This window comes from Ictalurus punctatus, chromosome 16 (assembly GCF_001660625.3).
Source record: "Ictalurus punctatus breed USDA103 chromosome 16, Coco_2.0, whole genome shotgun sequence".
NCBI classification, from domain to species: Eukaryota; Metazoa; Chordata; class Actinopteri; order Siluriformes; family Ictaluridae; genus Ictalurus; species Ictalurus punctatus.
In genome coordinates, this window is record NC_030431.2 from 16876312 (window position 1) to 16903882 (window position 27571).

At 39.0% G+C, this 27571-nt stretch overlaps 2 protein-coding genes across 2 annotated transcripts; both read right to left on the reverse strand.

Moving 5' to 3' along the window:
• Positions 1-462: 462 nt before the first annotated feature.
• dact3a (dishevelled-binding antagonist of beta-catenin 3a) lies at positions 463-15298 on the reverse strand. Its single transcript, XM_017489868.3, has 4 exons — positions 14794-15298; positions 6874-6979; positions 4349-4459; positions 463-2206 (listed from the first exon to the last, which is right to left on the reverse strand). The coding sequence occupies exons 1-4, from the start codon at positions 15040-15042 to the stop codon at positions 690-692; spliced, it is 1983 nt and encodes a 660-aa protein (XP_017345357.1). The 5' UTR covers positions 15043-15298; the 3' UTR covers positions 463-689.
• A 1349-nt stretch (positions 15299-16647) lies between these two features.
• hint1 (histidine triad nucleotide binding protein 1) lies at positions 16648-22238 on the reverse strand (the record flags this gene model as incomplete). Its single annotated transcript, NM_001201301.1, is given in 3 exon segments — positions 16648-16968; positions 17947-18051; positions 22118-22238. Coding segments are annotated over 3 exon segments (381 nt in total). The 3' UTR covers positions 16648-16803.
• Between the last annotated feature and the right edge of the window lie 5333 nt (positions 22239-27571).

Below are 27571 nucleotides of genomic sequence, written 5' to 3' on the forward strand. Positions count from 1 at the left end.
CACTTCCCAGGTCAAGTTAAAATAAAATAATTGTGGAATGCTGCAGACATAAAAGGCATTAATAGTGCACACAGCATTTCATCTAGTCCAGGGTTTGCCTTCTCTTTCCTATTGTGGGACTGTAACACTGTGCTGAACACAACCCTGTTTGACTTCCTATGAATTGTCTGTATTATGCTTGGCATGTTTCCTTTGTCTGCATTTGTCTGGGCAAGGCAGACTATTAGAGTTTCTCTTTTTCTCGTCATAGATCACTAATCCTTCCTCGTCTCTTTCTCAGTATGGAGCAGCTAAAATATTTGTCTTCTACTGCTTTAATGTGTACTGCTGTGACTGAAACCAATGTAATACTGTAATTATATTCTACACCAAACGATTGATTGTATGATGGAGTTCGTATTCGAATTCAAATTAGTTTCAGTTCTTTTCCTATATGTTCAGACCATTGTCTCTTAAACCACAAACATCTTAAAGGCTACATGGCCCCATCTACATGGGCCCAGATTTTTTATTTACAGAGTACAATCATAAATACAAACACCTTTATCACATACACATATATGTACATGGTGGTTTTAGGCTCAGATTCACTATAATCTGAGGCAGGTAGCTTAGACCTTTCTGCTCTGTCTCAGGATATCCCAAAACAGTGAAGAGAAAAGACCTCCATGGATGCTTAACCCAGTAGCTCAAACGGTGGTCATGACTTTGAGGGAACCAGTTCTAAAGCGAAGGATCTTCTTCTTGAGAGCATGTGAGGCTTTGATCTTTACCAAGGCTTTGGACTGCAGTGGTGCCCCAGAAGGAGTGGGGGGTGAAGGAGGAGCCAACGGTGGGGCAAGTTGCTGAGGCCACACCAGTCCTCCACTCTCATCAGAGTCACTGGACATGGAACTTGATCCAGGGGACTCCCCTTCACTCATACTGGATTCCCACTCTCCCAGGCCTGAGTGCTTGTAGCCTCCCTCTGGACGGCACACTGAGGTGTGCTGTGGGTAGTCTGAGTGAAGGTGAGGATGAGGAAATTGGTGTGGATGATGTGGATGAAGATGCTGAGGAGTCTGATTGTATACATAGGTTGGTGCAGCAGGTCTAGACCTACGGGTACGTCTGACCTCTCGCTCTGGTGTGGGATCAGCTTCGTCCTGGCTGAGCTCTAGTGTGGAGCGCCAGCGGCGGTGCCCAAAGCTGCCCTGCTGGCGACGGGATTTGGACTGGTTAGCGCGGCCTGTGTCCCGCTCCACCGTGCTGTACTTTCGCTCAGGGACACCCTTCTGTCCCAGCAGGCTGTTCTCTGACTGCGAGCGACAGGCTTTTCGTCCAGGTTTCTTGGGAGCTGTCCTTTCTTCACTAAAGCGGCACTTCTTGGGCATGGCCCGTGGCTTGGGCTGTGGTCTTTCAGGGGAGTAGGCACCACCAACACGGCCGGCTTTGGGGGCAGCATGGGCACGAGATGTTTTGGCTCTCATGGGTGCCTGGCATGGCTGTGCTGGGATGTACTGTGCATTGACCAAATGCTCTTCTGAAGAGGGTGAGTGTGGGAGCTGGTAGTGGTGGGGTGAGTCTGCTTCACTACTGCTGGGATCCAAATCTCCAGAGGGGAAATCCAGAGATGTGGAGTGATTTCCTGACAGTGCAGGCCTGGGATATTGTGTAGACAGCTTCTCCTCAGGCCTGGAATAATGAGTGGTATGCTGCTCCTCAGGTCTTGAGAAATGAGCAGGGATCTGCTCCTCAAGCCTTGTATAGTGAGCAGGGAGTTGCTCTCCAGGGGAAAAGCCCCCTAGCTGCTCCTCTTCAAGGCTGTATGAGGCCCACGTTGGTCTGTCAGGGCTTGAAGAAATCTTGCAGTGATCAGGAATGAAGACAGGTTCCTTGCGGCAAAGACTACTTTGCCTCATAACTCCTCTGGCCTCAGGGCTCATGTTGGTACGGGGCTTGCACTGCCTTGTGGCGAGAAGACGACGCTGGATCAGACCCAGGATGTAAGTCTCCACATGCTGAGACTGTTGGTAGTCCTCAGAAGTGGGCTCATCATCTCCTGCTCCATTACTTTCAGCCCAGAGCCAGCGCTCCCCCTCTCCACCTCTCTTTAATAGACCCATCAGAGGCGGCTGGGGGACTGAGAGCGAGCGTGGAACCGGAGATCGTCCTGCAGAGCCCCCAGAGTCCTGCAGTCCATCACGACTGGTCACAAACATATCTCCTATGAAGAGAATCCATGTTAGAGGAAATCCACAATGCAAGATGTCAACCACATGAAATTAACAGACAGACATGAAAACAGTATAAGCAAGATGGGTCTGAGGAATTTGAAGGCATTTGAGGTTTAGTTAAGAGAAAGTCTAATCCAGGGACATCTAAAGTCTACTGCACAGAAAATCTAGTCCAGGGGCATTCTATGCTAACAATTTATTTCAATTGTACTTCATCTAAATTCAGCAATTTATATATATATAAAAAAGTTTTTACATTTTGGCTCAAATCAGAATTTACATTGTGTTTTTTATCCAAATTGTATTGTCTTTTTCTATTTGCTTCATTTTCCTTTCTATCTTCTTGCTTACCATGTTTTACAGGCAGGACCAGTTTTTATTTTAGAAAACTGGTCAAGAGGTTCTATTTGCTATTATTACTATTATTATTAATATCAATAATACTAGTAATATTATTATTATTATTATTATTATTATTATTATTATTATTATTATTATTACTACTACTATTTGCTATTTTTTTCCGTATCTGAATACTCAAATTTCAATTCTTTTTTTGCGGTTGTAAAGGTTCCTGTTCTATTAAGTTTATATTATTTTAACCATCAGCCCTAAGAATCACTCAGAATCACTTTCCAATATGATGTTACATTTCATTTATAATTGGCTGACTGACAAATTATTATGCAGAAATTATTATTACAAATACATTTCTATTGCCGTTACTATTATTACGTTGTTATTATTAATACCTTTTCCCTTTTTTTGAAAAATTCAAGTTGTTTGACCTGCGTTGCAATTCATTAATTAACATTCAAAATGCACTCTTAAGTGTTAGCTTTTATATACATTTAAATCTAGCCAAAAACAGCGTCGAGTACATATGCGCTTGTGCACATTATAACCTATTTGCAGAAAAGCATTCAGTTCTGAGTCTTTTGACTGATGAGGTGCAACTGTCTTGAACACTGGATTCAGGATGAAAAAATATCTGGGGCCAAGAATGAACCCCAGTGTGGTTTTTAAAGGCAGAGGGTGTCTGTGTGGTTCTGGTGTGAGTCAAACATTACTATTTTGCTGCCAAGATTGAGTGCTGCTCTGTTTTAGACATAAACAAGGCACGGGTTATTGCATATGTTTGCATGTATAGCACTGTTTATGTGACCGTGTTTATGTGGTTTATGTAATGTATAATCATATCTGACTAGGCTAAAAAAAAATAAAAGTCCTATTAAACTACTCCGTGAAATATATTCTCTCCTAAAAATATGCACAAGCTTACAGTACATGTTTTGAAAAGTTAGTAAATATATACATTTTCATAAATATATATATTTTTTGCAAAACACATTATGCAAACTATATTAATGTTTTTCAGAACACATAAGTATTGCTGGTGTGTGTGCAGGGAGGGGGCGGTTTGTTAATAACTATGTTCCCACTAATCAGTAAAACTATTACTAGTCATTAGGTAACACACAATTTAGGGAAGTTATAGTAGGCCATGTCTCTAATTCATACTAGAACATAAAATGTACTGCATCAATTTACTAGCGATAAGAAAGGCAAAAGTATTTTTTAGGACTTTTTTTTTAGGTAGTAAATTCTACATGCCACATTCAGGTTTAACAGAGTGTGTTGGTTGTGTTCTCATTGTGAGGAAATGATTGGGGTCAGTTAAGTCACGGATGTGCGAGACATGAAACTAAGGTCAGACTTACTACTGCAGTTGACTGTGACTAATTTGGGAGATAATGGCAAAAATTCAACGTTTGACAAAGGAAACCCATAAACTGTGTGTGTATGCATGCTTTGCGCTCACATAGACTGCCTTTCTCTCTGTATCCTGGGTTTGCATGCACACAGTGAGGTCTCAGTGCACAGCAAAACTCATGACTGAACGGGAGGTCTGTTCCTGCCTGCAGGACTTTATGACTGATGTAATTATAGGATGTTACCACGTTAACCCCTTAACTGCAATGAGGTTAATGTGAAATAAAAAAAAAAAAGACAAAAAAAGGTCAATTCTGCAGCAAGCTAAAGTTAAAGAGCTTACCATGATGCATTTTATGGATTTCAAATGAGACATAAATGAATAAGTGAAGGAGGAGGAGCTTTGATAGGCTACGTACCAGCAGATTTAATTCTCTCACTGGAACTAGGTGATTGGATTGGAAATGAGGTCCTGGAAGAGAGGTCACCCGAGTCCAGAGAAGACTGACTCTCTCTCTGCTCACAGAAACCTGGCCAAATACACAAGAGAAAGTGGAACTGTATGAACTGAAGATGTATGAATCTCTGAGAAGCCTGCGTTTGATACGAGCATGATATACTGTGTGCTAGAAGAATGTCCCTGCAGTGCAAACAGTACGAGTATAATCATTTTGGGAGAGAATGTGCTCTATATAGCAGAGTCATAGGCTAGCTTTAAAGAGAACAGTATGGTTATATGAAAAGAATAAAACAATTTGTAGAAGAAGTCATGCTTTTTTCAGTAGAACTAAATGCTCACTGTGGAGAGTATTTTGGTAGTATGTTGCTTTTTTGTTGTTGATGAGCTTAGGCTCGTCCTTGATGAAAATTAACCAAGTGCTATAAGCAAGCAATCGATATTATGATTGATTGTCTCTCACAGTTTTGATATTGCTAAACTAACAGGAATCTGTAATTTCATGATCAGAATAATGATGAGAATAACAACTATAGTTGGCATGCAATATATAACCTTAAGACAAAAATGACTTTTATCTTGATTTTACATCTACTAAGTATAGTTGGTAGTCAACCAATCATTTTAAAAAGCAGTATTTTCCATAGTAAAAACTGTTTCAGGACATCACTATTTTTACACCGTTCTTTTGTGTATCAAACTAAAAGAATGAAACAGACCATGTGGCATGTTGCGGAAACTTGTAGTAGCTTAACAATTTATGGAGGATGTTAAGTCTGGAAGTTTTTCCTCTATGTTCAACTCCTGCCTCAGTATCTTACGAAAACAATTCTGGATCGGCCTTTTTGATCTGGCATGTGATCTGACTCTAAACTAGTTGAGTGGGATTGGAGAGTGATGTGCAACCCACATATCTGAAAATGCTCATTCACACAGCACTGCTCATGATTACGTTTACTAGGACAGGGCACAAGGATTTTTATTAAATATTTGTTTTTATTTTAAAAGGTCAACAAAAACAACTGTGGGAAGAATTCATTGGGGAATGGGTCCACAAAGCTCTCTGAACTTCATGCAAAGTCATGTCAAAGTGTTCAGGGTTCATGATCCATTAAAGGTCTATTGTTGATAATAATAATAATAATAATAATAATAATAATAATAATAATAATAAATAAGTCCCAGGCAGTACTGTGCAGTTGATTGAAGAATTGGCCTTATCTAGTCAGAAATATTTTACAACCAAAAAAGTACATTTAGTCTGCTTTCTTTACCATCTACCTGCATCTTCTCTCTGTCCTTTTCATGTTTTTTTTCAGTGACTAATGAATGTATAGTGAACTGACTAGCTGAATATCCTGAGCATGAAGTACCACAGTAAAGTGATAAGTTATCATAACGTACAATATTAAACACAGTGCATCATTTTAAAGGCATAGCAAACTGGAAATCATTTTTGTTAGGGAAAATCTCAAGTAAGCTGATAACCTATTACTTATTAGGTCATTATGCCATGAACCCCACTTCCCAGCCTGCATTGCAGCCTACAAACATGGCCACCATGGACTGCTATTCCCAGAAAACTCACATATTGACACGTTCATTCTCACCTTCATTTTGATTACACACACCTGCACCCAATTTATAGCACAATCACAGCCACAATATAAAAGGACTCTCATCGCACTCATTCTTTGAGGTGTACATGTGCCATTCCTTGTGTTTATGACTATACCAAGCCTGCTTAGCTCTCTGCTCATGTTTCTGTTATTGACCTCTTTTTGCCTTGTGTTTTTTTATATTGTCCTGTCTTTGATATCCTGTTTGTTGATTGGCCGACCTTTTGCATGTTTACTGGATCTGATTTTTACCTACGTTTTGGATTTGTCTACCCTGATCTTAATAAACACATCTACCTGCATTTGCATCTGTCTGCCTGTTCCTTCACGTGACATTACTCACACCATTATTTTATATGGAAGATATTACTATATATATATATATATAAATAGATAAGGATGCCTGGGTCAGCTTTAATAAATGAATACAAAGAACATATTGTAAACTATAAATACTATTAATGCTGGTGTGATCTCATATGGTCCATGTTATGCCAATCAGGGCTTTAAACTCTATTTGAACCAAGCAAGTGCTGTGATGAAGGAGTTGAGTTGTGGGATTGATGTCAAATACAGACATTTCCGGCTTTAGGTGTCCTTTAGGCAAATGGAAAGTTATAAATAAGCAGGGTTTCCTCCTCATGTCATCTCAGCGCCCCCCCCCCCATCACTGTCACCTCTGGCTACGGATCAAAATTTACAGCCGTATTTCTGCAAAGTTGTTTTAATTTAATTATATGATTTAAATTGAATCAGTGCAAGCAGAATTGTTGAAAAAAATCTTTGTTTCTTTTATGGAATGCATTTAGAGGAATAGTGGGAAACACATTCATGTGATTGAGTTACAGATCGGTGAATTGAGGTGTACCTGAACTTGGTCCGATATCTCCTGCATCTGTGAGGTGCTCCACTGATCTGGTCTCTGTATCCACCCTCAGTTCTCCTACCTGCTGTTGAAGAACTGCCATCAAACCCTAAACACACACACACACACACACACACACACACACACACACACACACACGATAACATGGTGAACTTTACTCACATGGAGTTGGTCCCCATTTAATCATTTTCTGCTAACAATAAAACACTTATTAAAGGCAGAACCTTATTTCGGTGAAAGTTTCATGAACAGTGCAGCAGCTTCCAAATGCCTTGCTGACTCATCAGGGAGGGAATGGAGATATGTAGTAATGTGTGGCTAACTCGCTGCAATCTAGCATGCCGGAAAAAAAAAACATTTCACGCCTGTATTTATTGGCTGTTTAATGTGTTCAAAAGATTTCAACTGATCTCTTATTATTCAGGATCCTTTTCAGTATCTTGTGCGCAGAGTACTGGCCAGCAGGCAAAGCTGCTATAACACTGTAGCTATGTTAAGCTCTAGACAACACACAAGAGGAAGGTATAACAGCAGGAGGACGCCTTCAAGTTCCTGATTATTATTCAGTTATTCTTCTTCAAGCTCATCCTGAGGCCACTGTGAATTATTTAGTAATTGCAGTCAAATTAATAATAAAGTTGTCTAACCCCTGCTGATGGGGTTTATTATTAGTAAACTAATTGTTTATTACTTGTTCAAATTTCGCTAACATCAGCAAGCATCCTCAAGAATGCTAACATTACCGTCTGAAGTGACACTAATAAGATTTTTTTATTTATTTTATTTTTCATACAATCTTATACAATCTCCTACAAGCTGCAGTTCTGGATAGTTTTTATTTTTTTACTACAATATATAGTGGTGCATTTTTGCCCATCTCTCTAGTTAGACATGATTGTGTAAAAAAGGTCAAACAAATAAATAAATAAATAAATAAATAAATAAAAGTAATAGTACAAGGAATCCTACATAAGCCATTCATGACAACTGACATAACATTTCCAACAAATGACATGTATTTATGTTGACGTAATTATGTTGTGACGTATGCTAGAATATAATTAAATCTGAGTAACTTTGTATCTTTCAACTTTTTCTAGCATGTCAGTCACATAATGATGATGATTATGGTATTACTATGCCTTTATTGTATATTTTTGTGAAAATATTAGAGAGTAATGCATGTTGCAGCAGTGCAATGAATAAAACATTCAGATACAGATCAACGGTTCATGTTCAATGTTCACAGCAAACATAACAATGGGGGAAACCTTGGCATTGTTGTTGGTGCCAGATGGGTTTGCTTTGAGTATTTCAGAAACTGCTAATCTCCTAGGATTTTCATGCACACCTCAGTCTCAGTTTACAATAACTCAAATAACCACTCGTTTTTTTAATGCTTTGGATCATTGTCTTGCTGCATAATCAAGTTTAGGATTTTCTGGTAGAGAGCAGAATTCTCTCAATTACTGCAAGTTGCCCAGGCCCTGAAGCAGCAAAACATCCCCACACCATCATGAACCTTTCTTGATGCAAGGAAGGACTGCAGTTCCTTTGATGTTGTCCTTGGCTCTTTTGTGACTTCCTGGAAGAGTAGTTGCTGTGCTCTTGGAGGTGGTACACTACAAATGTGGTGTAGTCATATGCATCTTAGACCACCTATGAATGTGGTTTGTGTGATCAAGGTGCACTGGACCCTGTTTATACCTGTGCTTGGTGCTGTCCATTTACAGATGACCCAGGAAGCATCTTAAAGCCATGTGTAAACAGGGCCTTGAAGCACAGGGAATGCTCTACAGGTTGGGCTAAAGAAGCAATTATTATGTCTTGTTTTTCAAGCTTTGATAAAAACATATTGTTAGATATTTATTGTAATGTCTTATTGTAATCAAGGTGTTTATTAAATTTCTGAAAGTAAGACAACACAAAAGACAAAGTAGTTACTGCATAAACAAAATTAATTGCAAATACCTCTGTATTAATTATTTTATGTGCAAACACAATGAGCTCAGTGTGTGTCTCTTCTCTTTATAGATGCCGTTATTAAAAGATTCCCTGCAACCACCCATGGTCAATGAATTGCAAAACAATAGTAAACTACTGATTAAAAATGGATTGTTTTTGTTCTTTGATCCAGTATTGAACGTGTCTGTTGAAGACAACTGTTTGACTGTTTGTTCCCCACTTTTTAATGATCCAGTACCTAATATTTCTGAGTTGTATTGTGTTAATTGAATGTTTCCAAAAAATAACTGCAAATTAAATAAAAGTTATATATATATATATATATATATATATTACACACAGTACATATGTATGAATAAAACATACATCGGTCATATATATGCTATCCATATATGCACCTATTTCCTCCTGCCATATATTGGCATATTTGCATTACCAATATATATACACACACACACACACACACACACACACACACACACACACTGCATATATGTTCCACATTTGCAAAGGACCAATTTCATATATATGTGTTTGTATATATGGCAATTATATGTCTATGTAAATATGGCCTATATTTTGTACAAGTGAAATTATTGTGAAATTCAATACACTGCATGTATTGGAAATCCATATATCACATTTCCATATGGGTTCGCTTTTCCATGATCACCATTTTGTGACATACCAGAGCACTGAGCTACAAGGTCAGATGTCATGATGTTCAGATGTAAGTCAGCTCTGTACGTGTCATTTCACAAACTCATAACATGTCTAAGGACAGCTGGTGCCTGTTAGAATATCTCTAATGTTTTTGTCGGTTTATGTAGTTATTACGTAGCCACATAAACACTGCCCTTAGGTAAAGCTTTACCAATAAATTTAATGAGATTTGAATTCTCCTATAAAAGACAGAAAATTATCAAGCTAATATAATCTATTTAACAAACATCACTGACACATCCCCTACCTTTTAAATCTTAATCAATATCTCCGGTCGCTGTAGTTCATTGTGTGAGGATGAAAACTAAAAGCTCAGATGGCCATTCCACAGAGATCAGGAATGAGGGTGATTATTAACAAAATGAATGTAGGGACTAAACAGACTATAAACATTGTGCACAATCAGTGAAGTCTGTATACAGTCTGTCTGATGCTACTTTTTCCATTACTTTGAAGACGTCCGGTGTCTGTGTGTGTTGCATCCTGAGTGCGTAGGATTTAGGATTCCCAGATGAGTGAGAAAGAGAGGGTGAATCAGCGTCCCATCAATGCTCTCAGTCATAAACTCTGGGAATGAGATGTCTGGGAATGAAAGGAACACATCGTCCCATTTATGAAAGAATGGAAGATTGCGTCTCGGCCTTATCTCCCAAAATGAGCTCATTTGTCACCTGATTGCTCTTTTCTAAATATCTGACTGTAGATGACAATAATGTGTAAGATGGGGAGAAAAACAAAGAATCTCAGGGATGGTGTGGAAATGAATAAAATAATTACACAAAGGCCTGATTTACAATTCCAGATCTATTGCATTTTTGCTTATGTGGCACTGCTAACAGCTACACCCTCACCCACACACCCTGATTCATTGCATTAACAACGCTTAAGTGTAAAATGACACGTAGGAGTGAGAGAGTGCATGTGGCCCAGAGGAACTGAGGGAATTTTCATTGCACAAGACACTTGAGAATAGTTGCCTGATTGAACTTGGACAGAAAGATGTCAGATACTATCTCCAGGTTCATCATCATCATCATTATTATTATTCTCTTAGTACATTGTACAGTTCAGCAGGCTAAAAAGCATCCCATTTAAAGTTTTTAATTATGCTAAAATAACGTAGTGAGTTTCTCGAGACATCAGCTTTATGTCTATTGGTTAGACACATGGACGATGGCATCATCTGCATATTGAAGCAGACAGCCACAGTTCCAACATACTGTAGCTAGACGTGTTTGCCTAAATTAGCATAGCATGCTCTGCAAGGCTGTAAAAGCAATCCCAAGCAGATGACTTTGCCTCTGATCTGCTAAAACACTTATCCACATAGGTTCGGTGATGTATTAAATATGAAATGTCTTTTATGATTTTTTTTTCCCTCTCTGCCTTCATAGCAGAAATAAGATCTGTTGCTGTGTGCTCATCTAAAATGTGCTAATGCAAGTGTTGGCTTGGGCTCTGTGGTTAAGGGGCTCCTGTGAGGCCACTGCCTCAATGATCATTTGTTTCTCCACAGAACCCCCCCCACCCCACGCCACCACCACCACCACCCCCAACCCCCTCCCTGACCCTGCCCATCACGCCCTCAGCCAATCCACACTGCTCTGCTGTTCCTATAATGCTTTGGTCAACATCTACTTCTCCAGAAAAAATGCTGGTACCTAGACTTAGGTGATAAAAATGTCTCAGATTCACACAGGCAGGGTTTTTCCAAGTCAAATGAGTCTGAAACAGTGTTGATCCAAGTTAACCAAGCAACCTTGCTAGGCGATAGCTGTATATGTGTGTGTGTGTGTGTGTGTGTGTGTGTGTGTGTGTGTGTGTGTGTGTGTGTGTGTGTGTGTGCAGTCCATATATGTAGCTACCAGGAACTAAAAATAGTCTACAACCACATTTTCTATGAAAAGCCATAATTGGTGACAACCAGTCCTTATGAGTCTTCATCAGGCACAATGGCGAGGTGGCACATCTGCTCTGTTGGTGCGGCAGGAAATAACTAAGCTGGAATTCTGAACATGAAGGCTCTGTGGTTCTACTATACCCATGATTCTCTCGCAATGATGTCATTTCACAGAAATACAAAGAACACAGCAACGACAATAAGGGCTTTTTATCTTCGCTTGCGCGTTCCTTAATAGAGCTGTACCCATGTATGGTGCTGTTGGCCATTGAGGTTTGACTTAGCCAAAGTAAAGGAATAAAGACATTCTCAGGAGATTCCCTGGTGTGAAATACAGTGTGTGTAAATAGAGAAATGAACACACGCCAAAAAAAACTATCACAATGCTTCAATTTTTTGCTAACGCATGAATAGCTGAAGTTTAACACCAGCATTATTGCTTGAAATTTCCAAGCAGATGATGTAATGAACAAATCTCATCGCTGCATGCAAAAGCTGCATGGATCTCATACTCAATTTCAAAGTCTGCTTCACTCCTCCACACTCAAAAGACACACTTCTTTTGACTAATCTACACCACTCATCCATGGCAGAGAGTTGGCTGGAGTCTGCAACATGTCTGTAACCTTACCCTACAGCCTTACACCCCCATACCTACACACCCATCCCCCTGGCCTCAGACCTAATCACCCAAAGCTTGTTAGTTTAACCAAAATGATGTCATCACACAAATTAACAGGGGAACATAATTGAAGGGCGGATCTGGATGTAGTGAAGGACTGAGAAGACAATGCTCAGACACAACACACAAGCAAGACTGTATTTAACATTGCTGTTATCATCTCACTTCTCAATTGCTCTTCTGCTCCTTCAGTGCTAAGCTGGTAGGGAGGCTGATTGTGGTAATTAGAACAGCAAGCCAACTGCTACAACACAGTTTTCCTCCTAGGCCCCATACACCACTCTACAGAGCCCACTTAATGAGTTTAGCCAGAGATAAAATTTGGAGAAGCTGCCTCAAGACAACAGAGGTTTATACTAAAAATAAGTTCTAAAAGCTGCTCTCTGCTCCAAAGCAATGAGAAAATGATATTTAGCTCAAGAAATCATTTCCAGCCACACAGGCACAAGATCCCACATCTGAAAAATGTTCACTTAAATGAAAAACTAAAAAGGTCTGCATGCTGACTGAACCTTAAGGAGCCCACTTAAACCTTCCAGAATCTAGTGCATTTTTCATGACCGTTCCATCAGAACACAATGGCACATGCACATATAATCTCAGTCCTTCACTGAGACACCTCTGTGCAGCCGGACTTGTGAGTGAATACTGATAGAGTGCACATGACACGCAGTTGCTCAATGAGATACAGTGCGGCATGATGCACGCATGCTCACACCCAGATTGCGGACAGTATGAATGGCGCTTTCCCAGCTGTCGCCTGCTGTCAGATTGCTGGATTGCTGTCAGCACCATGATGCCAGGAATAAACTGGTCTGGTGTGTTTGAGTGTGTTTGTTGAACAGCAGGCCTACTGCATATCTTTACTAGCCTTGATATCCCCCTGACCCCCACCACACACAAACACACACACACACACACGGTGGCTTGCTAGTACACAGACCCCCCACTTCTATCCACCAGGGCCTGTCACATACTCAAACAATGAGATTAGGCCACTGCAGACGCTATTTCTCTACAAAAGAGATAACAAATCTACAGGAACAGAAGGGACATGGAGATCTGTAGTAGATGTTGTAGTGACCTGCAGTTGGAGGCGTTACAATTTCCAAATATCAATTAATTTAATCTTTTTTTTTTTTTTTTCTTACAAGCTTCTACTTTTAGATTAAAATAACTTCTAAAAGTAGCTCTCTGCTTCATAGCAATGAAAAAACATTTGCTGCAAATTATATTTAGCTTGGGAAATAATTGCTAGCCACAAATAGTCACAAGATCCCACAACCAAAAACATCTACACCAGGATTGCTCACTTAAATGAAAAACTGTACATTTGCACCCAGGACATTACTGTTATTATTTGCTTGTGGACAGCATTGTTGGGATCCAGTAGTAAAGTGTTAGTGTGTGGTTTTGTGGGACATGCTGACAGTCATCATTTGGTCACCCACAGACTGAGTTCTTCCATAAAAATTACACTTTCCATGGTTTAGAAAGCTGACAGCAGCCTCGTGCACAACTTTCTGGCTTGTGAGTAAGCAATTATGTTGATTTTATAAAATTGGCTTTCTTAACCGATTCATGTCTTTTAGTAAATGTTATTTACTTGAATTAATGTTATTTAATAGTGTTCTTAATTTCCATTAAACGTTCAGTTGGCCTCGTGGTCATAAAACTTAAAGTGCACCTATGATGTTTTTGAAGCATGCCTAATTTTGTTTTAAAGGTCTCATACAATAGATTTACATGCATCCAAGGTCAAAAAACACTTTCATGTGCTCATAATTTAAATTGCAGCATTACCTTTCTTTCCCCCAGTGTCAAAAATGACTAGTTCTAAAAGATTAATTCTAGACTCCTCCTTTCAGAGAGCATACTCTGCTCTGATTGGTCAGATGTCTCAGTCTGTTGTGATTGGTCTACCGCTGTCAGCGAGCAGCCAATGAAGACCAGAGGCGGGGCTTTTTGTTACAAACCTATGTAGGTTCGTAAAGGAAGTAAGTCTGGAATTACTAACAACTCGTTTCAGAATCGGTTCCTTCTTTTGGGAGTCAATAACTCCGTTTGTCATGCACTTTGATTTTTAAAACTTTGCAGACTTTTTTACATTCACAAACAGCTCTAACACACTACATGAAAGGTAATATTTGAAAAACCATAATAGGTGCACTTTAACTGGATCTAGTAATGTAGTTTGAATGTTCCTGCATAAAAAAGGTCCCATTTTTGGTAAGTTAACATTCCTCTCATTGATTAGGTCCCTAAAGGGTTCTTCAGTTTGTTTATGTCTGGGGCAAACTTAAAAAGGTGCTGTGGAGAACTGCTTTAGAAATCTACAACCATCAACCACCCAAATAACTCTTAAGAAGCCACTTTTTTTCCCCATCCATAAACATGCAGGAGAGAGAAAAGTTGTGAGTGTGGCCAAACATGAGATGCAAATGTTCATACATTTCGAAATAACCTTTAGCTGGAGTAAAATAAATAATAATAATTAAAAAAAAAAAAAAAAAACAGTGCTACTAATTCAGGTCCAGGATATTAAATTCGATCAGTTTCCACTTTCCCCCCACCCCACCATGCAGTAGCTTATAAATGAGTGTGCACTTTCTCTGAACCAGATCACTTTTACCTGCTGTTCTGCTGATCCCGGCTGTTCCTGCTCCAGGTTTGCGGAACTAGGGAAGCAGTGTCGGATTAGTGGCCACGCTGCGCGTGCACAGCCCGGGCCTGGGTCTCCGAGACTGAGCGCGCTGAGCACGAGACTCTCCTGCCGCTGTTTCAGCATCTCCAACTCACACAAACCGGCCAGAGTTGCCTCCAGTCTCTCCTTATACCGGCTCCGTTCCGCCGCCATCGCAAACGAGAAGGCGCGGTGCATCCTTAAACCGCTGTTTTGTTTTTTCTTTAACTAAACACCCTGGAGCAACTTAAAAAAAAAAAAAAAAAAAAAACCTCCGCCGCTGGACTCTACAAGCACGTTCCTTCCTATTGTCCTGAGAAGTGCGTTAACATTCCACCCTGTTACTCATGCTCAAAAACCGCAGTTTGAGATAATCCCCCTCTTCCCAAAACTCCAACTCCATTCTCCATCTCTGCTCTGTAGCTACGCCTGGACTGGATGGCATTCTTCTGCAGCTGTCAATTGCTAATTAGCATACCACCCATATGCAATTCTTATTGGTCAGTGTTGTTCCCGCATAATGAATATTCATGAGCTAACCCCGCCTCTTCTCCGGGTGGTTAGGGCTTCGTGTTTGTATGATTTGACACCTTAAAAAAAATGCTAAATTGTCCAGAGCAGACGTTTGGGAGAGATTTGATCAGTTCAGGCGCGCTTCAAAAGCTCAGATGATCTACTTTTTCCCACCCTCATAAAAGGTCTGGAAAAGTTCATGATATTCATTAGTTCTGCTAGAGACAAATCCAGTTTTATGCTTTCCCCTACATCAAAGGTTTCTACTGATGTAGTAATTAAGCTGTAAATGTGAATCTGGATAATGTGACATGGACTGATTGTTTTATGAAATATTGCATCAAATACAATTACATCGAGTCAACCAATGAAATTCATCCAAGAACACATTTAAATGAGTCCCATCCTGGATGTATCACAACCTTAAACCCAGTGTTTCAGTGATAGGCTTTGGATTCACCTCAATCCTGACAAGATGAGTGAGATGATGAATGAACATTTTCAAAAATAATTTTAAAATAATCATATTTCTATCATCCTGTTATAAAAATGTCAGATTAAACCTCTTACCTATTTTACAGTTTAGTATTCACTCACACACTTGTATAGAACTTATTATTATTATTTTGCTAGTCGCATCCAGAATGGCTTGCCCTGAATGTTCTCTGGATTCACCTTCAGCACTTACTGAAGATAAAGGAACATTGCTCATGTCTCCCACATTTAAGAATTTTTCATCAGAACCTCTCATATATTTCTAGGAGTAGGCCAGTACTGCAAGAGAGTGCTATCACAGTGGGTCATCACTGCACACATGGAGGTCTGGACAGAACTGGATCGTGAAGACGCAGTCCATGACTCATGGTTGTCTTTAACAGTAATTGGCTTTCTGAGCAGATAAGTATCAACCATAATAAAATGTAACTGAAAGGTAATTATTTGCAATTTCTGTATTCCTGTATTTCTCACCTGTAACCGAAGTAGTCTACAGGCCCAGGATGAAAGCTTTACTATTTTAAAATGATCACTGCCTAAAATTCAAAGTAAACCTTCTGCTCAATTATAAAATTCAGACATTTCAAAGTACAGTTCCTCAAATGTTTTGTCAAAGATAGTACTATACTTTACATACCGGCAGTCACTTCATGTTTCCTTTAATAATGCAAGAGCGCCCTCAAGGGGTGAAGAAGAAAAAATGTTGTGTGACTACTCACAAAGATATCAGCGTAGGCACAAAAGTGTAAAGATTACAGATTTAAAACAAATCACATCAATGAGAGACTGGTGTGATAGTTGGTAAGTGCATTTATTATTTTCCCTGTTTCATCCTCAGTGGTTAACATGGCATTACAGAACTTAGCATGGTGATATTGACAAACACTACAATTCTCCAGCAACTGCTGAAATTAATGATGCTGCTTTATGTGGAGATCAGGATTGGGGAGCTTAGCCTGGAGGCCAGCCCAGCTGACGGCCACCCAGAATATGCAGGTGGACGTGGTAGACAGACTGACCCCCATGAGGGCCTTCATTCAGCACCATCCGGTAGCCATTGGGCAATCCCACCTGCTCAGCACACTTCCTGCCAACAAGCATCAAATGTCCAAGAAGCTACAGAGACCGAGAAAGAGAAAGAGAGACTTATCATGATTAAATATCACATAGAAGCATATGACTTGGAGCTTTATAAATGTCTTGGAATAATAATGCATGAAATAAACTGTCGAATGGAATTCTACCTACACAGTGACAAAAGTTCGTTATAAATAATGTACATAAATAGGGTCTAAGTCAACAAACTAGTAAATACTTGTATTTAACCTACAGTATAATGAAAGAATTTTTATTTAACTGATTTATAATGAAAGTAAAAAGGGGAAGAAGAAGAAAAAACAGATATTGCGCTGGCAAATAAACTTACATTGGCTAGTTTCAGCTTGTGAAGCCAATGCACTTTTACTATGAAAAGAGAACTTACTTTATAATTAGAAATTTCACTTCACTTAATTTTTATAGTTAGTTTCCATTTCTTTTTTCTGTTGTTGTTGGTGCATGTGTCCAGAATTAAAGTATCAATGAACTGTTCACTAAGCTGCTAAAAAGATAAATCGTACTTTGGGTTGTAATTTCACCCCGTAGACAGGGTGCAGATGTGACTAATATGCATGTCTAAGTGTGCTAGACAGAAAAATAAAGCCTGAGTAGATATCGGAGTTGCCGCAGCTGTGGTATGGCAATTAAACAGGCTTAATTGGACGACTCGAACTACTATTGTGTTGGGAAGCAGCCAGATGGCAGGACAGATGAACTAATCCACAAGTCCCTGCACCGCTCAGAGGTATTTGTTAACTGCAATGCGAAGCGAACAAGTCAGAAGTGTCAACATATCCCGTAATAATCTGCTCCGTGTATTAGCTAGTCTCAGAAGAGTTAATATTTCCAAACTGTGTCTTAGTTCCCAGTCCCATGTGTCTCTAGTTGTTTAGCTGAAGATTACAATGACTCTGTTGGTGAGCTAACTGCTAAAGATGATCAAATTCACCACATGCATGCAACCATCTCAGAATATGTAGAACAGGATCCACTTACTGCTGCATCACTGTCCTCAGCTTTCGAGATCTGAGTAATGGGTTTTCTGGGGACTACCAAAAAATGAGTAGGAGCCTGCGGAGCCACATCATGGAAGGCTATGCACTTGAAAACAGAAAGAACAGAATAGTGTAATGAATGCATGACACTTGCAGAATATTAAAACATTTGCAGCAGCATTTCACAGAGCGCCCCATCTCTCTCTCTGTCTCTCTCGCTCGCTCTGGTTTTCCAATCCATATTCAGCCGATTAGATCAGACTTGATCAGGTTTGTACAGAATTCACAAGAAGTGGCGTGTCAAGAACGACTCGGATTTGAGTGTCACAGATTTGTGAACCTTAATGCAAAGCGTCTTTGCTACTTTGCATGTTTTTTTCCCCCCCAAGTGTAAAGCCAGTACGTGTCTTCCAATGTTTGGAGGATGTCCAGAACAAAGAAATAGGCAAAACAATGAGACAAAAGCTTACGATTTTGATCACATCTAAATTAATTATTTGGTCATAATACGGATGGGACGTGCTCACTGGAGGCTGATTTAGTGCCACTGCGCCCGAAGACAGCAGACAACAAACGTCTGTCTGTGTCAATTTGCCTCTGAACGTGACCACTGCTATGATGTTTGTCTAAACACCACCAACAGAGGAAGGCATAGGATGCATGAGCCCACATCATGCTGATTGATGACGTAAGCATAACATCGGACCTAGAGAACATGTTATGACACAGTCTTCTAAGTTGACAAGATTAAACTTGTCTAATAGATAGACAAGATTTACTGTACACGGTTAAATAATGTACATGAAATCAAGCTGTACTAAGGGGTGAGTGGAATTGATTTTAAAGTTAAAGTGCTCCTTGTAGGTTTGGGAATGAAGTACAGCTGCCAGTATTCTTTAATAGCCAATTATAATGTACAATATCACAAGGTACAAACTTTGAAACATGGCGGAAGTTAAATATGAACTTTGATAACAGGATTGATCTGTTGCAACAAATGGGAATCAGTACAAGTGGCGTAATCTTTGAGTAAAATGTAATACAAAGATCCTGACCTTACTTTCCAAACATGAACTATTTGCTTTAGGCAACTCTGTTTTAAGCTTGCTATTCCTGCTGAGAAAATTTGCTCATCTTGTTACAAAGCGTATTAACATTCAAGACAAGGTTCATACTGATGCACTAGAATAAATTTCAGTGGATTATTTATAATGCGTTTTAAAATGCATAGCTTACATTTGGTCTCTGGTTATCTGTGTCGTACGCAACTATGATATACACTATACGGCCAAAAGTTTGAGGACATTTGACTATCATACCAATATGTGGTTCTTGCTCAAACTTTTGCCATAAACTTGTAAGCACACAATTCTCTAGAAGATATTTGCATGCTGTAGCATTAAGATTTCCCTTCACTGGAACTAAGGCGGCCTGAACTGTTTTCATCATAATGATGCCCCTGTGCACAATGCGATCAAGACATGTCAAGGTTCATGTAGAAGAACTGGAGTGTCCTGCACAAAGCCCCGACCCCAACCCCACTGAACACTTTTGGAATGAACTGGAACACGGACTGCACCCCAGACCTCTTCACCTAACATCAGTGCCTGATCTCACTAATGCTCGAGGCTGAATGAGCACAAATCCCCACAGCCACGCTCCAAAATCTTGTGGAAAGCCTTCCCAGAAGAGTGGAGGTTATTATTATAACAGCATGTTAATGGCCATGGTTTATGGAACAGGCACATTGGGTGTGATGGTCAGGTGTCCACATACTTTTGGCCATAGTGTATATGATACAATCTAGGTCGTTCTGGAATAATTTCACTTGTATTTTGGTTTACAAAATGATTGGATACTTCAGTATGTTCTACAATGACCTTTAATATGGAGTATATTAAATAATAATAATAAAAACAACAACAACAACAATGAATGAAGACATGATTTTCAGCCCGCATACTATAACTGGTTTCTCCACATTTCTGAGCAAATCTCAGATCTGAATGTTTTCCTACTTTACTGCAGGGATTCTCAAACTTTTCTAAATCCCTACAACAGTAAAATAACTAGGGATGCACCGATACCACTTTTTTTCCCAGACCAAGTACAAGTACTTACATTTGGATACTTGCCGATAACAAGTACCGATATGAGTAATTCACATTTTTCAGAATGCCCCACGTCTGAAGCATGTCATCAAACGCACCTGCTATGGCTTGGCCAGTGTGTGAACCCCTAAACTGCGTTGCTTGTAAAACGACCCTCTGGGGAGTAAAATCCTCATCAATCCACTGTACTGTTAAACTTATAAGAGATATTGGGCTGACAATGCTAGTCCAAATATCAGTGCTGAAGCTGAAGGCTGAAATGTCCTGCAACAGGTTCCTGATGTGCTTTTTCACTAAGTCATGCAGCTTTGGTAATGCGGTATCTGTAATGCGGTGACGGCTGGGAATCTCATACTTCGGCTCAAGTACACCAAGAAGATGACGAAATCCCGTATTATCTACAACTGACAACAGTTGGTCATCAAGAGCAATGGACTGGGTAAAAGCTTCTGTTATTTTTACTGCCTGTGGGTTGTCTCTGGACATTTTCTCTCGCTTCTCCAGCGTTTGCTGTAAAGTTGGTTGTTGCTGTTTCCCACTGCTAGCATTAGCAAACTCTTTGCACTCTGCGTTATGTTTGTTCTTTAGATGTTTAATCAAATTGCTTGTGTTAAATGAGCTATTTTTTACCCCTCCTCTTGACAGTTTAGCATAGTTTGCAGTCTGCTCTACTTTTATCATCACTTACCTTAATATATCTCCAGATTGCTAACATTGCTCCTCTTCCGACTACCTGCTCAACTGAGGATAGGTTAGTCTATGTCATGTTGTCATAAAGTAGTATCAGTGCGGTTGTATCGGGATAGTTTTACAAGTACAAGTACATGAGCACAGTATCGGGCCGACACCCGAGTACTGGTATCGGTGCATCAATAAAAATAACTACTCAAACATTAGGCTTATTATTTAATAGGGCTGGTGGGTGCTTTACTTCAGAGGATGTGTAACATTATCTGTTCACCTCTCGTCGTGAACATGTCGCCATCTTTCATGTTTTGAATTTTGAAAACGGTTTTATTTCTTAAACATGTTTCAAGTTGTTAATGAATTTAACTGTTGCACATTTACAATCTATCCATCCATCATCTATACCGCTTAATCCTTTTCAGGGTCATGGGGAAACCTGGAGCCTATCCCAGGGAGCATCGGGCACAAGGCGGGGTACATATAAATATAAAACATATAAACCATATAAATAAAAAATTAATCGAATCGCCAAATTGGTCACAATACCGAACTCTATTATTTACATATGTATGTATAATATTGTGGTTATTTATTTCCACCAGAGAGCTTTATATTCCTGAACTTTCCACTGAAATGACACATTAGGTCCAAGTGATTTATTAAGGTTTTTGACCAAACAAGCTAATATTGTTTATATTTAGCTGAATTTTGATAACGGTGGGTTGTAAATTTTCAGCACTTAAAAAAAAAAAAAAAAAATAATAATAATAATAATAATAATAATAATAATAATAATAATTACAACTAAAAAACAAGAAGGCCACTTTAGAAACTAGTTTCACTGGTTGTTGTTGCAGCTAACAGCAGTCTGGGGCAGTCTGAAGCAGCTCAGGGGTTCACGAGGTTATCTACGAAGTTCGGATCATTTTCTTGACTCGAATCTTTCAATCTCGTTCACCGAAATGATGAATCTTTTTTCCAAGTCATTTCGTTCATTTCAGCAGAATATAATTAAAATCTCTCTCTCTCTCTCTCTCTCTCTCTCTCTCTCTCTCTCCGGAAACGAATGACTCTCTGAGACAACGAGTTGTTCCCGAGTCATATTAAAGATTCGTTCAAAATGAACGACACATCACTATTATCTACTTCAGCTAACGCTAAATATGACTTCTCCAACACAACTTGGCTCGCTAGGTGTTGGAAGACTAACAACCTGCTGAAAGACGACGACTTTTCGCTAGAACTGCACGGATTTATATTGTTTACACGCACGACAGTGTCGCTAACTGTCTGAACACAAGACCGTTTAACGATAACGCAGACTGGAGAGCGCGAACAACCAACACAAGTTAGCTCAGAAAAATGAACACACACCTGGTCGTCTTCGTATATGATATTAGCAGGAATCTCCTTACGAATTATTTTGCCGAAAATCGTATCCCCTCCGGGTTGTGCAGATTGCGCCTTGGCGATCTCGTCAGCCATGACGCTGAGTCTAGCAAAGATGCACCAACTGCAGCTCCAGCCAAACTGGTTGATGCAACCGCTCAGTCTGTACCTGATCTCCAAACTGTTTCCGCTGGACGTCTAGGACTGGTGCTTCAGCGACAGTAGAGTGGATGTATGACGCAACATCCGGTGGAGATGGCCTGAAGATCAATAAAAGGCTAAGAGGCCTGGCAGAAGTGGAGTGTCGTGGTGCGTTCACATCGCCTGTCAAACTGAAACATGCAGTTTCCTATAACAGCACGCCATGGAGTGCCCTGTTTCTCTTATGTCACAACAATTTGAAATATTTGAAATGATTATTGCTATTTTTTCCACTTATAGTTACATATTAACGTTGTGGAACGTCAGTGAAAAGTTAGTTCCTGTTATAATTTTATGATTTACAGCGGCTTTTTTTTTGTTGTAAAAATTATTTTGTCCGTGTTGATGCAAACATTTTGCAAAAGGTGTGTATTTTTATTGGAATTTTACTATTTCATCCTCATTTGCTTTTATCTGGGCCAGATTACCCAGTGGGCATTATGGGCACAGGCCCATGCGCACTTGGGGCCCAAGCGAGGGTAAGAAAATATTTTTTTCCTTTCCTTTTTTCGGAAAGCAATGTCTGGTTTGGCCACATAAGATTACAAAAAGACACGCTCCACTTAACATCAAAGCCTGAGTTGACAGAGTATGTTGATAACCAGCGTCATTGTACCAATAAAGCCTGATGGGATTGGTTTGGTTTTGTCAACTCGAAACTAATCCCGTAACGCTGAGTTTGTTCAACTAGCTTCATGATACAGGCTCCTTTTATAGTATTTACATAACAGTGTGTGTGTCATATCCTGTCTATAGCTAGGTGTTCCTTTCTCTGTATTTATGTGAGTTTTATCTTGCATGAGAAAAAAATATATATTTATGAACTACACTTTGGCTTCACCAGTCACGTCCATGTTTGTCTCATATGCTTCAGCTTTGTTGCAGGATTTTGTACAACCCTTACTGTATGTACCTGTTAGTTACATGGCACTATGTGAAGCTGGATAGGTGGAGTGTGTGTGTGTCTGTGTGTCTGTGTCTGCTCCTTCCTTTAGATTGCTGAGACCCCATATTTAGGGTTTTCTTGATTCGTTTCTTTTATACTGGTGGTGTTTTGTACAGGATTGGTGCTTTTCTATAATTACCTGCTCAACATTTCTGATCTGCTCATTCATATGTCTTATATGAAACCACTTGGTAAGAGGAACCAAGAAGAAGAGCTGAACTGTACTGTATTTATTATAATGTGCATATCTGTGTTTGTTTTCTGTGCATATACCGTAGTTTTCAGAGAAATAAAAAAAAAAAATTCTCATTTCTGTTGTATGAGTTTTTCCATTGAGGTGAGTTAAATTTGAAAAGCCGCTTACAGTAGGTCTAAGTAAATATAGTGTAAATAAGTAAATACAGGATACAGGAAATACCGGGTTATAGTTTCTGTTTGTGTGTCTCTGTGCTATCAAATACCTATGATGAATGTATATATTTAATTACCTCTTTAAATAAGCTGATCAACTGCCATCCTTTCTTATAGCTGGCACATGTATTTTCTGTCTCTTGAAAAGACTTATTTTCATAGTGTGCTGTGTGTTTTTGTTTTGTCTATCTGGCTGGCCCCTGCTCCAGTAGAAACCGTCCACGCACTGCCGTTATCAATGTGTATAAATATTAATGCTGTGCATGAATAAAGTGGGATGTCAGTGTGAGCATGCATGAAGTCAGTGTTTGTTCATTTTAGACCCCCCAGGCCTGAACGCTCCACGGTAAACCACACTTTCTAGCTCATAGCAGCACAGAACTAAGAGTAAAGCTAATAGAAGTAATTGTAGAACAGGCTGAAAGGGCTGACGGAGGTCTGGAAGACATAATAATTATATTCCTGAGATACATGGAAATCTAACAATTATATTTAATACCACTGTAGTAATTTGTTGGTTTCTAATTGCTGTTTATTTACAGAAAATCCTTTTTACAGGTTTTGCACCAGTATTTTACAGTAAAATGGCTGTAGTTATAGAAAAATGCTGATATATATAGGGTATAGCAATACTTTAAAAAAAAATGTTATTCATTACATCTCTGGCAACCACAGCTGCCAGCATTTACCATAAAATATACTGTAAAATGATAATGTACAGTAATATAACATATTTAATGGTAATATATTAAAAGCCTACAGTGTTAATTTGTTAATATAAAAAGTTTGCCTGTTAATTTTACACCACAAATCTGGCTATATATATATATATATATATATATATATATATATATATATATATATATATATATATATATATATATATATATATATATATATCACATATATCAAAATGTGCAAAGATTTAGGTAAATTAGGAAGTGCTGTAGAAAGGAAATGGAAACTGGTTATCCAGACCCTTATGAACTCAGTTTCTTCCTCATGGTGCGTTAGTTTGTACTAGGTATGTCACGAAAACCGATACTTCGGTACCAAGTCGGTACCAATATTCTTAAAACGTGACGGTACTTGTTTTTCAGCATTTCCGTTGGTACCGATTGTACCGAAAGTACCGTGGTTACGATTCTTCCGGACCTGATGGGGGCAGCAAATACGCACAAGTGTTTTAGTCGGTCCACAAGTGGTGAAGAAGAAAAGGAACGCCTACAAGCACACAGGAAAAACTACAGAAGCTTAGCTTAGCTTAACAAGTGTAGCTCCGCCCCAACACGTTGAGAGGAAAACAGAGGAAATCTAGTATCAGTTTCCGGTGTGCAACCGATGCTATCGTTCATTTCAAACAAAGCAAGGAAACACGTGCAATTTGGCGAAGCACCTGAAAGACGGTCCTATATTATATTTGTTTGAGGCAGCTGGCATTGTGGCTGTGAAACCAGCTAACGCTATGCTCCATGTAATGTTTGTGATAGCCAGTTATTTGTTAACGACGCTAATACATTGCAGTGTTATACACTACCTCCGAATGGGCCACCATGCATCGCCATTCAGCCCGTGTCCTGTCAGCTAAATGTAGCCTAATGTCACTAATAATTATTCACATGTTCATGCTTTTAATAAATCTTTTTGGCCTACCACCATATCAGTGAATTTAAGCTAATGCTTGTATTCAGAGTATAAGGTGCATGTGGGTGTGTGCGCGTGCGTTTAGGAGTGCACATCCACTCATTATCAGACAGTGTTTGATAACTAAAATACCCCCCACCCACCCCTTCTCTCTTTGCCAGTATCAGCCAGAGGAGGATGTCCTCCAGGAGAGTTTTTTATTTTATTTTATTATTTTAATTTTATACCACACCGTGGTATCGACTTTGGTATCTAGTATCGTGTACTTTTGGTGGTATCAGTACCGACTACTAGGTTTTTGGTATCGTGACATCCCTAGTTTGTACGTTTCACCCGTAAATGAATAAATTGACCAACTTGCTGCAAGCGCTTGTGATAATTAACTGTGATAGTTAACTTTGAAATCTTAACAGCAAAATTGCACATTGAGATTCATCTATTATCAGATTATTTGGCATTAAAACAACACGAGATTATTAATTATACAGATTTAACAGGTTCAGACTGTTGGCTAGAGTGTATTTGCTTGTGTGAAGAAAACTGTGAAATTACTTCTCAACACCAAGGTTTCAACTGAAGGAGAATTTCTACATTGTAAGTATATGTGAAACCCATGAGAAGTGCTTATAGTGTGTTGTACGAAAAGACACTTGAGACATGAGTGTTGAACAAAAAAAAGATACTTTACTGGTATTTTTTTGCTTTTAAATAAACACGCAATGCAGCTATTATAAACCTATATTAACCTATACATTTATTAACCTATACATTAATATCTATATTATTATTTACAGATATTAGTACACGTCATACTACACGACTCTGAAGTATTTGTATTATTTTATTTAAGGTTTGATCTGTTAATTTAGTTCTGGCTGTAACCTGTACGATAGGTTAATATTAACATGCTCCTTCTAATATGTTATTGTTTCTATAGTAACAAATTATACACAGGGACTTAATCTGACACTTAATCTGAGACTAATAATAAAAAGATTTTAAAATGAATTGTTTCACAAACTAAACCTCATAATTGTGAATATGATTTTTTTTTGTTGGTTAATAGATATTTATTTAACATTTATGGACGGAGTCTCGGTTACACTTTCAGAACTATAAACCATTATTAAATTGTGTGGGGGTTTGTTCACTGATAAATACTGTTCTGGTTGGCAAATTGCTGTCATGTAAACGGATTAATAGATTATAGTCCAATGGGGGGGGGGGGGGGGGGCATGTATTAATTTTGTCTGTTGTGTGTTATTGCTTAATAGTAAACTACTTAATCTTAAGAACCTATATATGCATACATACATACATACATATATATATATATATATATATATATATATATATATATATATATATATATATATATATATATATATATATATACGGTGCATCCGGAAAGTATTCACAGCGCTTCACTTTTCCCACATTTTATTATGTTACAGCAGAGATGTCCAAACTGCGGCCCGTGGTCCGCTTTTAATTGGCCCGCATCAAAAATATAATGACATACAGACCACTCATGAAACTTGCGCTTGACTGTATTGTACTTCTCAGTTTTAACACTAGGTGGAGCTACTGTCTTGAACAAGGCAGGTTATCCACAAAACAAGGATAATAAAATAAAATTATGCCGGGATTGACCAAAAATGGTAGAACCAATGAAAGATAGCAAGTGAGTGCAGAAAATGGAAAAAAAAAAAAACATTTCTTCATAAAAGTCTTCATAAAAAGGGGAAGCGTGTCTGTTTGATTTGCAGTGAAACTGTTACAGTGATGAAAGAGTATAATGTACGCCGACACTATGAAATCAAACATCAGACCTACTCATCCTACACTGGTGCCGAGCGACATGAGAAAGTTGAGCAAATGGCAGCGATCCTGCTAGCTCAACAGCAGTATTTTCCCGTGCTAACAAAATACAAGAAAATGCCACAATAGCCAGCTACGAGGTAGCTCAACTCATTGCCCGACATGGGAAACCGTTCTCAGATGGGGATTTCATTAAACGGTGCCTTATTAAAGTCGCAGGAATAATGTGCCCAGAAAAGATGCGGGAATTCAACAACGTGAACGTCCAGAAACACAATTGAGCAGAGACTCAAAGACTTGTCAGCTAACTTAAAACATCACGTGTCAGATAAAGCTTGTGCTTTTGATTTTTACTCGATTGCATGTGATGAGCACACAGATGTCACAATTATTAATTTGTTTGCGGGGAGTTGACA

Excerpts from the sequence above, each read along its gene's own strand:
- dact3a (XM_017489868.3), bottom strand. The coding sequence starts at position 15,042 with ATGCACCGCGCCTTCTCGTTTGCGATGGCGGCGGAACGGAGCCGGTAT. Across the intron at positions 4,460-6,873 it reads AGATATCGGACCAAGTTCAG|GTTTCTGTGAGCAGAGAGAG; the intron begins GTACACCTCAAT and ends GTATTTGGCCAG. Across the intron at positions 2,207-4,348 it reads TGAGAGAATTAAATCTGCTG|GAGATATGTTTGTGACCAGT; the intron begins GTACGTAGCCTA and ends TTCTCTTCATAG.